Raw genomic sequence first — 16,142 nt, 5'->3', positions numbered from 1 at the left:
ACCACCAAACCCCAACCTCCTAACAAGCTCCATGAGCAAGCCAGAGAAGTTAAGAACATGATCTTACGACATCCAGAATACCCTCAACTCCCACAGCTTTGAGCGTCCAGCACGCTTTAGGGGGAGTCTGATCATCATCTAAGAAGCAGTGGTCTGAGCTCAGGATAGGGGTCATAAACACTTCCTACTTCCTATCCAATTCCACACGATGCCCATCAGCACTTAAACAACTCTCTGCCAGGGTACAGAGCCACAGGCTTACCCGTCTACTTTTTCAAACACCAGCAACATTTCAATAGGCTTTTGTACCACAAAGTAAATACAAAGAAACATTGCTATCCACTGCAATTTGCAATTACGTATTGACTAGTAGGACAAGAGAGCTGAACAAACAGCAGACCACGAATAAACACCTACAATGACAAGCAGTCTTCATCCTACAATGAAGAGGGATCACAGAGTATGTAAGGAAGCCTCTCTCACAATTCTAAGTGGCTAGTGCTACTCAAGAGAAATTATTCGCTGATTCAGTTTTGCTGGCAGTATTTAGAAATGCTCTTGCCTCTTGCTGTTACAAATGGCAATTTAGACAAAGAGCAAGTGTTTCAGAGTGGCTGGGTGGCCTTCAAAAAGGGATAAATTCATTTAAGGAAATTGTTGAAATACTGACGTATCGCAAAGTTTAATTTGCCATGGTTTGTAAAAGGAAAAGGATCATAACTACACTGGAGAATGAATCGGGTCTCTGTCTGTCTTACAGTTGTTATTTCTAAGATTATCACCCACATGAATTTCCAAAGTGTCATCCCTGACGTGCAAAAACACTTCAATACCAAGTTGAACTGCAGCTCCAGGAGTGAGCTTTGCAACTAAACTTGCATCTGTGGATAAAAGAACATGACCTCTGTAAATGATCCCAGGGTTAACAGTAGTTTCAATAGCCATGGTGCATGACTGCACCCTGGTTTAAATAATTCCTCATTTTCAATTTCTTCTGACTAGTGTCTTTCTGGCACAATGAGAGCTACTGGAAAACAACATACTGAAATGAATACTGCAATGCGCAAGGTTTGCAAATTCAATGCCTTCGTGCATCATCAATTACATTAATAGAAAAAAGGAAAGACAATATTTGGCAAATCCAGGCATTGTTAGCGTATTAAAAAAAATCCATTTCAGTCAGGCCTAAATATGTAGGTGAGACTGATGACTGACCGGTGGCCCATGTGAAGTCAGTTTGTGTTCAGCGCCTATTCCATTCCCCTCCCTAGAGACCACACCATCATAAAAGTCCCAAGATGCCAGCTGAGCTTCGTTACTAGCAGTTCTATACAGCTGAAAACTGAACCTTGGGGGAAAACTTGTCATGGTGTTGCCAGCAGTTTATTTGTCTGGTGACTAGACAATGGAGTCTAGTTTCTGGACTATGAATCCATAACGAACAAGTTCAGTAAGTACAAACAAGGAAAATTAACGTCTTTTATATACAATGCAAACATATTCTCAGCTCAGTGGGTCATATACTGTATTGTCCAAGTCATTGGAAGGTATAACATTAGCAGCTGGTAGGAATATCTCACTAGGGAGCTTTTAGTGAAAATTCAACATCCATTGTATAATATCCTGTATTATTACCTTTGCTGCCATAAAACATCCTCAGTGAGAACAAGGGCAACTTTGGACAACTTGCTTTTCAGGAAAATCTGTTCTCTCTCTGCATTTTTTTCCGAAGACATTTTCTTTTAATATTTTCTCTTTGTCTTGCCAACCTCCCCCCAAATATGATATATTTCATATCATACTTGCTAATAATTTGCCATGTTATCACATCCACGGGTTTCAAAGCCGTTAACACGCAGCATGATTGCTACATTAGCCAAAAAGCTGGCAGTAACTGAAGGCTCTGGACACGTAAAACAGAAATGAAACCACCTGTGCTTCTCAGCCAGTGATGCCAGCTGACAGCGGCAGGGCACCGTGCAGACCCACACTGCAATGGAGCACGAAGACCTCACCCATTGGCAGGTGAGACACACATCTGTGGATTTAGCCTCACTGGTCTTGTGAGGAGCTGGAAGGTCATGTTTCTAAAGCTCAACTCTGTTTCACTTCACATGCCCAAACCTGAATGTCCCTTGTAAACAACAGATTTTGCACACTAATGGCCCAGGACACTGGACAGTACAAGAGCCAGAGCAGGGCACTAGTCTACTAGATTCTGCTTATTATTGTGTCCACATCTAAAATATCTGTCCCTTGACAGTGACTCTGTAGCCAACAAACTCCAAGTACCTTCAGCATAATAGCCAACTTGCAAGGCTGGTGTTTTGACAGATCATGACAGATACTAGGGAAGCTGAACATCTTGAAGTAGGTTTCCTCCTAAGAAGGTCTCATCACATTTTATAAGAAATGCAACAAAATAACCTTTAGAGACAGATCCTCTTTCTAGGCCCACATGACTAAGCAAAAGCAACCACATAGCTGATGACATTTTCAGCATCGCGAGCTATAGCAAAACAGTAGTACCTTAGATTTATACATTCCAGCAGTGCTCCTGTGAGCCCCTGCTTGGGGGACATCATACGGGCAGCATTTTGATGGTGGAAAATGTCAATTTAAAAACAAAACAGGGGATGGGGAGGGACCAAACCAGCAAAAATTGTGAGACATTTTCATGTTCCTGTTCTGTAACTGTACCTTCAAGAAGATTGATAAAGGAGATGGAGTTATCTAGTCAAACACTTGCATGGTTCTCGCCATAATAACTCTTTACGTCAGCCCTTCTGAACTAATACCTATTTTTAGTATCAGGTTTTTAAAGGATCGTCAACTCAATCACTAATTTTGAGCTTGCAATTTACCCTGGAAGCAATTTTGCTGATGGAATTAGCGCCACTTAACTACTTTGATTTGCAGGCACAATTAGTAAGTTAAGTATTTATATAGCCTAAACTACACCTGTAAAAAGGAAGGCTGCTTTTAAAAACAGCCCATATGCTTAAATTGAATGCAACTCAGTTCAAAGACACATGGATCTTTAAAGCACCCTGCACATTCCAGAGTAAAAAAAAAAAAAAAAAAAATTCTTTTTTTTTTTGTGGCAAAGTTATTCTTTAACTCACTTGTCTTTCTTACATGACCCATTCCAGTCACAAAGGCTCTCGTGGAAAAGTACCTTTCTTTGTCAGACTTTGTCAATGATTTCTAGTGTTCAAAAGGTGTGGCCACGGGCACTAAGGCAATTTTATTGTTATTTATATTGCCAGATAGCTTGGACAAAGCCACAGGATGCTGAACATACAAGCACGGAGCTGACAGCTAATACCATCAATTGCTGTGGTGACCAGAACCACTCAAATCCCAGGGTGGGTAGAGGCAAGGATAAAACCAGAAACTGTGATTAAGGCGGAATTAAAAACAAAGAATTTGGAGCATATTTCAAATATCCTTCAAGGAAAACAAAACAAAACAAACCCAAGCCCCCCAAAACACCAGACAGACAAATCCTATCCTGAAGACTTCACTTGGCCAAAACTCTTAACAAGGTCAGTTTTAACAAGCACTTCATCACAGGCTTACAGGGTAGGTGATCACCTTGCTTCTACAAACTGATGATTTAGAGAAGAAAGGGAACAGGGAGAAGACCCAGAGAAGAGAGCACTTTGGCCAGTGCCATCAGTAGAACTGTAAAAAGAAATCGAAGCTCAAACTGCTTTACCTGTACTGCCTCCCTAATTCACTTCCAAGTCTACCCCAATTGTAATTTGTTGTAACCATCCATTTAAAATTAGTGTAGCTCCAAATAAGCAAGTTAAAGTTATTATAACTTCTTAGTCCTTTAAGGCAACTCTTCACAGAAAAGGTATATTACTATTAATGCTCTCACTTCAACACTACTGTCCCACAAGAGAATAAATTAGTTGCCACTTTTCCAATTCAGCTCATCTACAAGGAGCAAGGAGAATGATGCAGTAGGATAATATGTAAAATAAATCTTGCTTCTGTAAACATTAGTGGATGGAAAGGTTGGAAAGAGGAAATGGTTAAAACTGTCCAAATGTTTAATTAGGAATAACCTGAGGTATTACTGAGTGGGGGAATAAAAGAGGTTCAGAACTGAACTTTCCTGGAAAACATCCTTTCCACTGAAATCCAAAGCACTTCCCTGCTTGCAGCGGCAAAGAACACAAGAATGTGTGTGAACCCCTCCTCCTCCTATTCATCCCATCAAATAACTGTTTTTCATCTGAGATTTAAAAACCTAAGCCATCCTCAATCACTTGACTAAAACTTGAAAACAACTGAAGGCAGTTTTAGCAAAAAATGTTTATCTACATTTACATTTTTTGTGAGAACTAACTTTGAATTGGGGTAAGTGATGGATTATGGTCAGTAGTATTTTCCCTCCAAAACCAGGTTCCCTGCATAATCTAAGCCAAAAATTGGTCTTTGCTCTATAACCTTACAACAGCACACAGGAAAAATCCTGGAATATGCGCACATAATGGGGGTAAAGGGAGTGCACTGGGAGATTTCTTTCGACTTGGTGCAACAATACACCATTCATGCAATTCAGACTTACTTGTGTTAATTGGAATCTAGTTCTGCAGGCTGGTAACACTACTGAATACCATGAGGAATGTTCACTTTTTACGTAACTGATGCCCTGGAATTCATTTTCAAAGCCAGGTATATGTGTCTACCAATGAGTCACTCCTCCTCAAGTGTGTATGGGTCTATACAGGGGAATTACTGCAGCCCACACTGAAGAAATGTAGTTGCTTCTACCTGGAACACACCACCTGTTTCAGCAGCTTGTAACAATTAAAGGCTATGGTTCCCAAAATTGTGTTCCACAAGGTAATACCAAGTTTTTTTGCAGCCAGCCACACAGCAATATCACTTTTACAGTGGTCTGATGATAAATCACTATAAAAATTTGATTGTAAGGATGCAGAGTGGTCTGGTACGCAGCCCAAAAGGTTTGAAAAGCACTGGTTTAGAGGGAAAGCCACCTGGAACTCAAGACAGGACACATTAGAGAAGCAAAACGACCATATGGGCTGGTCTAGGACCCCAACATTCCCACTGCTACAAAAACACCCTGGCACTTCCAGAGTCTACCAAATGCCTGCAGCATTACAACAACTAACAGCAATGCTCTTGCTTCATTGCAAGACAGTACCTACAGCGCTCCAGAGCTCCTACACACTGTCAAGACTATTTGGTTTATCCAAATGATCTCTCTCTCAAATCAAACAACTCCGCCAACAGCAATGCTTCCAACTCTACTATATTAAGTTGGAAATCTCACAGCAGGCACAGACCAAGCCTGACCTCTTCATCACCTGATCTCAGACCCCTGTATGAATATAGCTGCTTACATTTTTCACAACACAGTATGTTGCCCTGCAGAACTGTAGGTTTGTGCTCTAAGAAAATTAGAGTTCTTCAGGTGTGGGAAGCAAGACAAAACCAAAACAATCTTAAAATAAATCTTTCAAGAGAGAACACTTATGGCTCCCCTGGGATGAAGCACATTAAATATACAAAATGTACTATGAAAGTTAGTTCTATTTTCCCACTCCCAGTTCATAGAAGACCAACTTCTCTTAAAGTCAAGGCAAAAAATCTTCTCCTCTGGGCTAACATCTTTAAATTGGGCCCACTAGGTATCAGTAGCAACTGTACGTACAGATCTAGATCAGGGTACCGAGAAGAAATACAGGGCTCCTTCTGATTTAGACCATATACAAACACACCTCTGGTCACCACACTTGAAAATTAAACTTACAGGCTCAGTGAAAAGCAAGAATTAAAGCTAAGCAGGTTTTCCACTTACTACCAAAAGCTTTTAGCGTCACTGCAGAGGGGGAGCGAAAAAAGTAAGCTACTTGTGAGGTATTGAATATAAGTACACACCTCTCTTCCAGCAACTGGTAGCCATTAGATGTCTAATAATGACATTAAAATAACTGTTAATGTAACTCAAATGTTCACCTCCCTCTTTCAAAATTCCAAATATGGTGTTAATGAAAAAAGCAAAGGTGGCAAGACTAGCCCTTCTGAAGTATTTGTGCGTGAAACACACAATACAGTGCAGATGCCTGCTACATGAGATTGCATAGCTGGTATTAAGCGGAAGTTGTTGTTTAAAAGAATTACACAATACCAACAAAAATCCCATCTTCCACTATAAAGAGCTTGAATGAAATTCTGAGGTTTGAGGAACATGTGTAGGGGGAGATGAACAGGCTATGCTAAAAACTGTTAGGACTTTGGGTGGAATGATAACTACTTCTCTAAAATCTGTGGGAAATCTTTCCCCTCATTATTATAATAAATTACAGAAGAGAACACAACCTTGGCAAGAGGTGCTTGAACTACAGCCTAAGGGAAAACAGGCCAATATCTACTTACAGAACAGACATGCCACAGGCAGCACAAGTGCAAGTTTCTCTTGCAACAACTGCCCTGTCTGAAAGGCCAGTAGTTAGGACAAACCTTCCTTCTGCAAAGCAGGAAGACAGGATGGGAAAATGAATTGTTATGTTGTGTTAGTGGCTATGCAGTATCATAAAATCAAGATGTTAATGAAGACAAGCCAGTCTGGAGAGTTTCCCTGTTCTAGTAGCCTGCACTCACTTGCTGACACATACAATAAAAAGACAAAGTGCAACACTGGCTCAAGCATTTGCCTCCTATCAGCAGGAGGCAAGGACATCTTCCCCTCACTTCCCTGCCCCTTCTCCCCCACCAAAGATTATTTACTTTGCAATCTAGGGCTGTCCAGTGGGAGTTCACACTGTAAACAGCATTTTTATAGTTTGATCCTTGGTGTATGGGGGACAGGGCTAGGGCACAAACACATTTTCCTATAACCTGCTCACTGATTCGAGAAAATACTTTCATTCTTGATTGCAGAGGGATTTCCAAATAGGCTTAACTGCTTTCATGAATCAGACTCTCAGACTGCCATGACTTCTCACCATATCAGATACCATTCTAGCACACAGGAAAAAAGGACTGTCGGAACTTGTAAAGGATTTATGCCGGAAATAATCAGGCTCTGGACTATCTCAACTGACTCTACCTTGATAAGGAAAAGACCTACCCTTGTCACAACATTAATCGAGGCACATTGAATGCAGAGCCCTGCTTTTTCATCTTTATTGCTTAAACTGGAGCTGTCCTATACAAACTGTTTAATCCCTAGATCAGCGGCATGCTACAGAAGGCTGGAAAAGTTCCCAAGAAATGATACAAAATCAGGTATGGAGGGGGAAATAGGGACAAAGGTTTTGCTCATTGTTGACACGACTTAGAGGATCTCCTTCTGGAAGAAAGAGAGCTCCACCTTGTCCTGTCATGCAGAGCCCCAGATTGCCAGAGAAGTAACCTGGATTTAAGAATGCTTGGCATGGTTGGGGGAAGGGAAGATGACAGTGGCATGACCTGCTCTGGGTAGGACATGATGGTCCAAATCATTTGCAGTCATAAATCAAGGCGAGCAACGACAAAGCATTCGGTCTCGACTTCTGGTTTGGACACCTGAGATACCAGGGCCTTGGGAGGTGGTCTGGTGTAAGGATTCATTCACTCAAAAGGAAAGCCCATGAATTTTAAATAGAAAACAGGAAAGTGTCCAGAATATGAGCTCCTCTGTTCTAGCAAGAAGAACAGTTAAGCAGTAGGAAGTGAAAGATGAAGATCTGATTCAGTTATGCATAGCACAGATGAGGAGCAAGACAGTATCTATTCAGATCATCAGTAGAAGCAGATGGTAGAAAAGAAACATGCGGCACCTGCAACTCATGTAATATACACATACTCAAGGTTAGCATCCAGAAGAGGTATAAAAAATAAAATAAATAAAAAATGTTTGAGCAGCATAGGCTGTCATCATAAGCTAATGACAAGATGATGGGAGTCAAAGAGAGTTGAAAGAAAAACCTTCAATTTAGCAAGTCTGATTTATCCCATCATTGCACTCCACTGTTTCAAGACCCTTACTCACTGCACGTGCTTATAGCTTGGTTGGTACAATCACAGCACACCAAAGCTGCTAATGTATTTGCAAGGTTGCAATCTAGTGCAAGGTTACACTAGGTCGGCTCAAGAGGTAGGGGAACTCAGGTAGGTAAAGGTTTCACTTTTCAAATGAACAGAGGTTTTAGCTGGAATTGACCCTTACAGGAAAAATGAGCCCACAGCAAGACTTAAGAAAGTACCTGGCATTGCTAGGCTTCCTGGGAAACCAGGGGCTGAAAGGCATTTGGGAGAATGCCCATGTCTCTCCACATAAGCAGAGGCAAGTTCTTTCAGAGTCCCAGTTATCCATGATTATTCACCTTTCATGAGTCCTTCCAGATCTCTCGCTCCTTACATTTCCTTTCTTCTGACCTTATGGTATAAACTTTTGGTTACCAAGGTTTCCTCTAATGACATCCCTATGCTCTTTCTGAAGACAGACAATTTTCCCCTCTGCATTTCAATGGAATCCTTGCCATACCCTCCATTTGATGCCTCACAGTTTCCACTTGCAAAAGTCCCCACTGCTCTATGTGCCTTCCCCTGAGCTTGAGCTGCCTAGGCTAGAAGATTAAGGTGCCCATTAACAAGGACCAAATCTCTGGGTCTAAGCATTAACCTAGTTGAATGTTGCATGTTCAGGAACTGGACTGCAGTTCTCATTCTGGCTCTGCCTCAGACCCGCTGTGTGACTTTGGGCAGGTCATTTCTCCCATCTGGCTTTCTTGGTTTCCCCATCTGTAGAGAAGGGCGAGCGTCATTATTCCTCCCTATATAAAACATCGTGAGATCTACAGAAGACAAATTGTACTGAGAGCCAGGCACTATTATTATTAGAGCTCTGGTGTGCTAAATAAACACTGGCAACAGACACAAACACAAAATAAATCCAAGGGCAAGGAAAGCAGACAGAGCAATAAAGCACAAAAACTGAAGAAAGAAGGGGAAGAAATCTAGTGAAAAACAGACTACAGCACTGGGGCACTTCTCCTGTGGTCTAAGTATATATGCAAACATAACACTATTTTGAAGCAGTTCTACAAATCGAGTTGTCCATCTTCTCAGTCTTTGTGTTTTTTAGAGGCCTGTAGTTTTGGCGAGTCCAAATTGCTGCTCCTACCTAACTCCACACATGGGAAAGACCTTTTCTGTGGTTTGGCTTATAAATGTATTGACTGACTACAGCTGTACAGCTCAAGCAGGCAAGGAGATGCTCTATCACCTTCTGAGACCAGCCAGGATTATCCTTTCTCCAGCTGGGAAAAGCCACCAGAAAGAAATGAAAAGCACAAGAAAGCTTGGATGCAGACCTGTAGGACAGTTAAGTGAACTTAACTAATATTTATATAACTGCGTACGTAGTGCTTTAAAAAGGAAGATCAGCACAGAATTATAGCAGCATCAAGAGATAACTGAGGCTCTGGAATCAAGATCGTTATATGCCTGTTGGTCTACAATGCTACTGGGCAAGCAGCAATTGCGATCCATCTGTCAGTGTGTCCTTTGCTGTCACAGGATCCTTGCTGCAGAGACTACCACGTTCTGCTCCTTTCCATTATGGATGAGGCTAGAGTGCCTCTGTGATTTTTCTGTACAGGGAGCTACAGTGCCCCTCTAACCAGTTTTCATTATATCTCCTAGGCAAAGAGCAGCTTGTATCTTGGGATTAATATAAAAGAAGACAAAAATTCAAATTCTGTCTTTGCAATTCCTAAGAAACCAGTCACCTTTGCTTTCCAGAGAGCACCAGAAGCTGAGAGTGTATGAATTGGCTTTTGAACATTTGGAATGAGAGAGCTATGAGATTGGCTGTGCTTGCAAAGAATGGGTTATGGTATGAATGCAGGGTCATACCTCGCCTTTGGTGGATTTCTTTTCCCCTCGCTGTTTAAGTTTTCAGTACCACCTCTTCCTAAAACTGCGTGCAGCCTTGTTTCTCAGTTAAAAGGATTTTCTTTATTATTTTTTAAAGCCTGTTTGATGAGTGATATGAACTGCCAGTGAATACTACATTTCACTCCCCCTCATTAACATTGTAAATTAATTTAGGACTCATTTAGATGCAGGATTAACAACCTGAGGACTAATCCACTCTTTATTCAGAGGACATATTCAGGATGAGCAGTCTTTCGTCTCACATCACTCAATTAGTTAGCAGGACCATCTCTTGGGAATAAAATGATATTTCTGTCTGTCTGCTTGCAAAGGAACTGTTCAAGGTTAAGGCAGAGGTCTGGGAGACATCAGTCCTGGCCCCAGTTCTACTATAGGCTTCCTCTGCAACCTTGGTCAAACGCTTTTACGCTCTGCATCCATTTTCCCCAATTTGCACATCTAGAGACGACAGACTTATCGAGAGCAGACAAAAGATTAAAAGTAGTGTTTATGGTGTTCTAGGCCAGCATGTTTTATTTCACCAGGGTTAAGGGTACATGGGCCAACTGCCAAAACAGAAACTTGTTAAGCTTAAGTAATACATTTAATAAGTTTTCAGCTATGTGTCCCTACTCTTACTTACGTGAAATGGTGTTTTATTTTGTGAGAACTCTCTTCCTGTGATGGCACTGTGATTAATACATTATTATCTATATTGCAGGGGCAAAGTCAAGCCCTCAGTTTTCAGATCAACAAAAAAACAAGAGAAAAATGTTGCTTTTCTTAAAGCAACGATTATGAGTTACAAACCCCATGACACACTCAGCAGCAATCTTGCAATACCTCAGTGATGCTGTTTTCAGATGCCCTGTATGTTTGCTAGAGAAATAAATAACGTTTCTTGCAATTAACAAATGAAATGCCCTGTTGGAGCTTAGCTCTTATTTGCTGTCAGTAAATCATCTGCAGAAGGATTTCATCCACTGAGGGGAATGAAGATTAAATATATGCTTTGGCAAGTGTCATTTTCCACTAGAGTATTTTCTTGAAGGCACTTCATGTCTAATGATACATTGAGGACTTGTTCCTCTGAGTACAATAAATAAATACAAATAATTGCTGTAGAAAAGAGCCTGACGGACAACCAGTGCCACTGTGGGCATAACTGATTGATGCTGCTTATAATCGGTAACACTTGTAAAGCTCAGGCTTTCTGTTCTGGACATGCGCTGTACACATCAGCTTAGCTGAACTCTGCTGTCCCACAAGAAGAGAGTTTTTAAAGCCCTAATACAAACTGTTATTAATTGTGTGTATTGCAACATTACCAAGAAGCTGTAACCACAGATGAGGACCCTGCTGCGTCACAGGTTGCAGAAAATAAAAAGGAGGAGATACTTGCAGTGGTTCACATAGTTTGAAATCAAAGGCCAAATAATGGAGCTCCAGAACATTTTCACCTCTAGTGTGATCGTAAAGAATGAATTATTTTATACACTTTATTGTTGCCTACAGTTTCACGGACAAGCTCCTGACAGGCATTTGGGATCCACTGTGATAGCATAAGGAAAAAAGCATGGAAAAAAAATGTCTTTCTGGCACACTATTTCTAATCCTAATTGTATTCTAATTTTTTCAGAGATATAATTGTTCCATTGTGGTTCCCTCAGACAGATGACAGTGACAAGACAACCACAGCACCACTAATCTATGACTCCAACTAATAATTCTATAGGAAGTTTCCAACCCAGACTGTTTCTCTCCTTAAAATACTGTATTTGCTCTCCAGCTAGTCCTTTCAACTCTCCATAAAGACCAAATGTGCTGTCATAACTACATGAGACCGCTACTCAATGTCATCAAATCTAGCCCATTGACAAAGGCACTCCTCTAAACCACCTCAGGACTAGAGGCCAGAAAAGCTGGGTTTGTCCTGGGGTTGTACAGCTCTGTCTGCAGATGTCTGCAATATTAAAATGTCTGCTACATTAAAAGGACATCACAATTGCAATAATCCTTCTTCATTACACACAAGGAGAGAAACGTCTGAAGCTAATACTACCAAAATCATAGGGATATTGTTAATCCATGAGTTACTGTGAACGCAATGATTGTTAGCCTTTCCTGCAGTTTTCATCCTCAAGTACTTGTCCTGATGAGTTTTACATTTTCATGCCACACTGTACTCCCAATTACTGTACATTCAGCAGATTCTCTGTAGAGCACATGAAGGGCATCATACATCACACTTATTACCAACCTACAGAGAGTTAAGAGAAGTGAGAACAACAGGATCCTGCTGTTGGTTTATCATGAGTTTTCTGATCTAGGGGAAGTAGGCATCTCCTATTTGAATTTAGTTGTCATAAATAATATCATTAGGCTTGTTTGCTTTTGGCACATTCTGCACTCAAGTCATTCTGATCCCTGATCTCCTACCCAGCAGCAAATCAAAACCAAAAAACCCCTCATGTTCACTCATCTTCCTAGTAAGAGTGTACTTCACAGCCAGTGTGTCCAAGGGCCATAAATGAAGAAACCTGAAGGCACCCTTCTGGGAAGCAGAAGGTTATAAAAATCAGTGAGAAAACAAATACTCTTACCTGTCTGTAATAAGCCAGCCCCACTGTCTTTGACTCCAAAGTGCTGCTGGATGTCTAGTAACACACCTGCAGGGAAAACAAGAGAGAAGAAACTCAGTGCCTTCAGCCTTTGAAAAGCATACAACTCAAACCTTTTGTGAAGCATCAGCAAAGCTTCAAATTCCAGTAGTTTAGACACATAACTTCTAAAGTTTGCACATCAGCTTCTTTTCTATACATGCACACTCAATAATTTTGGGCTACTACAGTAACAGCAGAGGTAGGTAGGTATCATGCGAAGAGTTTGGGAATGAAATCCTCATGCATGAGAAACTGTTTTTTCCTTTCTACTTAAATAAGGGGTTTCTTTTTGTTTGTTTTCTGCAGAATCCAGATCCCTTACTTCTGCTATTTTACAGAAATATAGGGAAACTGATTCTCTGCCTTAGGTGATTCAAATGGTTCAACAAGACAGACAAACTGAATCCAAGACAAGTTTTAACAAATCTCTCTTGGGAGGAGATATGACACATTGATAGGAGCAATGATGGAAGTTTTCACATTTAACTACTTCTGGGGGGTTCTCATTTCCAAAACAAATGTAGAAAATAAATTTAAAATAGCTCAGTACAGGTGGGTAATTGACCAAATGCTTAGCTTTAAAGCAACTACAAGCAGAACCAAAACCAACCTTATCTCTTCCCTGAACCCCCAATATATTAATTGGTATAAGGAAAATTAATGGATTTTATAGTATTTACATATTCAGCTAGATTTAGCACTTGGGCATCAAACATATAAATACATGTAATGTCAGGTACATATGAACAGGCATGCTTTTGTAAGCAACTAGCCAACAAGGAAAATGCACAGGAGAGCTTTTATAACTCATCTTGGGGGACACACATTTGCCAAGCTGAAGATGGGCCAGTTGTGTCAGATACAGATCCATAGGCCTGAACGTTTGTCTGTGGTCTAAACAAACTGCACTCTGACCTCTTGGGTCTTGAACAGAGACAGCTGCTCTCTTAATATCTGGGACTTCCTTATTTAGGCTACTGTCTTCCCCAAAACTGAGTATATGCAAGTTACTTTTTTTAAAAATGAGAAACACCATTCTCCAACTGTACTGAACATCTATAAAAGTTCACCTCCAGTTCAAAATTTGACCTGAGGCTTTATCCAAACTGATTCTGCTCATCACTGCAGGTCATGGGAATAAACTAAGCACCAACCTGAACTCACTCACCATAAATATCTTAGCTTTTGGGACTGCCAGGATCACACTAAATGACAAACACAAGAGATAAAAGACCCAGAGATAACAATTCCCAGAAGACATCTGGGACAATGCCAAGAAAAGACATTAATTAAAGGCACTAAAGGAAAAAAAGATACAGAGAAGGAAGGCAAAAGCAAGAAAGCTCATTTGTCCTATTCTTTATTACTTGTACATCACCATTTACTCAGGGCAGCATTCAGGTTGGCTTTAGACTACCAATATCTGCCCAGTAACACTAGTTCAACCTCCTACAACAATCCCCACTTCGTATTCTCTCTGTCAGACTGTTTATCCCTGAGCAGAGAAGGCTTGGGGTGGGAAAGGGTGTGAATCTTATCAATGTGTATCAATACCTGATAGGAGAGGGGGTAAAGAAGACAGAGCCAGGATCTTCACACTGGTGTCCAGTGAAAAGAGGCAAAGGGCACAAACTGAAATCCAGGAAATTCCATTTAAATATAAGAAAAAACCTTTTTACTGTGAGGGTGTTAAACTCTGGAACAGGATGTCCAGAGAGGTTGTGGATTCCCCATCCCTGGAGTTACCCAAAATCCAACAGGACACAGTCCTGAGCAACCTGCGCTAGTTGACCCTGCTTTTAGCAGGGGGCTTGGACTAGGTGATCTCCAGAGGTCACTTCCAACCTCAATTATTCTGTGATTCTGTAATTTTCTCAAGTATTAGGTGCCTGATTACATCCAGCCGGACACAGTGTTCCCCTAGCCTTTCTTTTCCTTTGGAGCATTGCTGTCTACTCTAATTCCAACAGGAACTCTTAGCTTCCTCCTGGATGGCAGATTTACCCCCATTTTCAAAGTGCCCTGGCATTTCTTGGCTATCCTTCCCACATTTGCTCCATTAATAACTGAGATATCATTATCCAGGCAGTATCTGATGAATAAAAATAAATTTGGTATTTGCCTAGCAAAACCCTCTGTGGCTTAGATGACTTACACATTCCCCTTGGTGTCCCACTCTTTCACAAAAAAACGGTTCTCTTGCAACCCAACCTAGAAGCCTTACTTAGCTTAACCAGCTCTGAACACCTTCAATTTGTGCTCCATTATTGGTTGGTCTCAGACTGCCCACATCAGGTAAAGCTCAGCAAGTCAGAACAACTTGCGGGTACTATAATCCCAATTTTATAGAAGATAAACCCACAAACATTCTCAAGTAGAACATGGAAGAAGGGAGGAAATACTGAATACCATGTTTTCTTATGCTCTCCTATCATCACTCAGTTGTGTTACACACAAATGAAATATCTTACTACCTCCCCACAGCTGAGCCCCAGACACTCCAGCTGGAGAAGCCAAGTCAGAGGGATCCAAGCTTTTCTTACTTTTACAGGCACATTCAATACAAGACTTAATCCAAGCAGGTACATCACTGGGTGGTCACAGTGATGCCCATTCACCTCCTGATCCATGGGCAAATGGCTTCCTGGTGGATGCCATGCTCCTGTTCAGCCCATCAATTTGCAGCTGCTTTTATTTCAGTAACAAAGGGCTAAGTTCTGCACCCACCTTTCTTTCAGGATGGGGCTTCAACTCCCGCTGACCTGATGATAGATTTTCATTTTAATCTTTAAACTCTGTGAAATGGGCTGCAAGTATATTACCTAAAGGCCGCAAAGAAAAACAAAGCAGTAAAATACTAAACCAGGGACACTGCAACTGTACTGCTCCCAGCAAACGCTCTAATTAGGATGGCAGCTGACGAAAAAATGTATTCTGAAGCTGGTCGGTCTCATGGTAGAAACCTCTGTGCTGAAGTGATCACTAAGCAGGAGTCATACCTTCTAAACTAGCAGGTGCACAACAGTCAAGAGCAAGCCCGTAACAGAATCTCACCTGTACAAAAAGCAAAACAGCACAACCTACTGTCCTGCCACAGGATACCAAAGGGACTGATTCAGTGATGGGAAAAGGGAGATTAAGAGCTGTAGCCCTGCCTTATTAAAACTGTCTGAGGAAGCAGATTCTTTGAGCATGGGGGTTGGACTAGATTACGTCCACAGGTCCTTTCCAGTCTCAACTACTCTGGGATTCTGTGCTCCTAATCCCATGATGGAATACACACGCACGTCCAGATCTCCCTCCATCACCCTGAAGGGGCCTGCCCTGCCTACAGCAACATATTCCCAGCTGTGCCAGAATGCCAGAGGCACATTAAACCATCCAAAGTTACAAGGAGCAGGAGCCTGGGATGCGATGGAAAACATAGCCTCCGAAAGAAGATTTTTTTGGATTTGCATCAGAAACCAGAACAGCAAGTACAAGGGATTATAATGGTACCTACACAATAAAGCAGAGGAGGTCTTCCAGTTTATTACAAAGAAATTATCTGCCCAGTGACAATGGCTTTAC

The 16,142-nt window shown here is 41.3% G+C and overlaps 1 protein-coding gene across 2 annotated transcripts in view; it reads right to left on the bottom strand.

Annotated features, from left to right (window-relative positions):
• The window catches only part of LOC128149055 (sphingosine-1-phosphate transporter SPNS2-like), a 141,824-nt gene that overhangs the window by 91,541 nt on the left and 34,141 nt on the right, over positions 1–16,142 (bottom strand). For both annotated transcript variants that reach the window (XR_008237522.1, XM_052803813.1), the window contains exon 2: positions 12,513–12,578. Coding sequence is in view for 1 of the 2 variants with exons in the window: in XM_052803813.1 (XP_052659773.1) it covers positions 12,513–12,578 (66 nt within the window). In the remaining variant the exon portion in view is untranslated. The remainder of the gene's footprint in view (positions 1–12,512; positions 12,579–16,142) is intronic.

This window comes from Harpia harpyja, chromosome 12 (genome assembly GCF_026419915.1).
Source record: "Harpia harpyja isolate bHarHar1 chromosome 12, bHarHar1 primary haplotype, whole genome shotgun sequence".
NCBI classification, from domain to species: domain Eukaryota; kingdom Metazoa; phylum Chordata; class Aves; order Accipitriformes; family Accipitridae; genus Harpia; species Harpia harpyja.
This window is presented reverse-complemented; position numbering and strand designations above follow the sequence as displayed.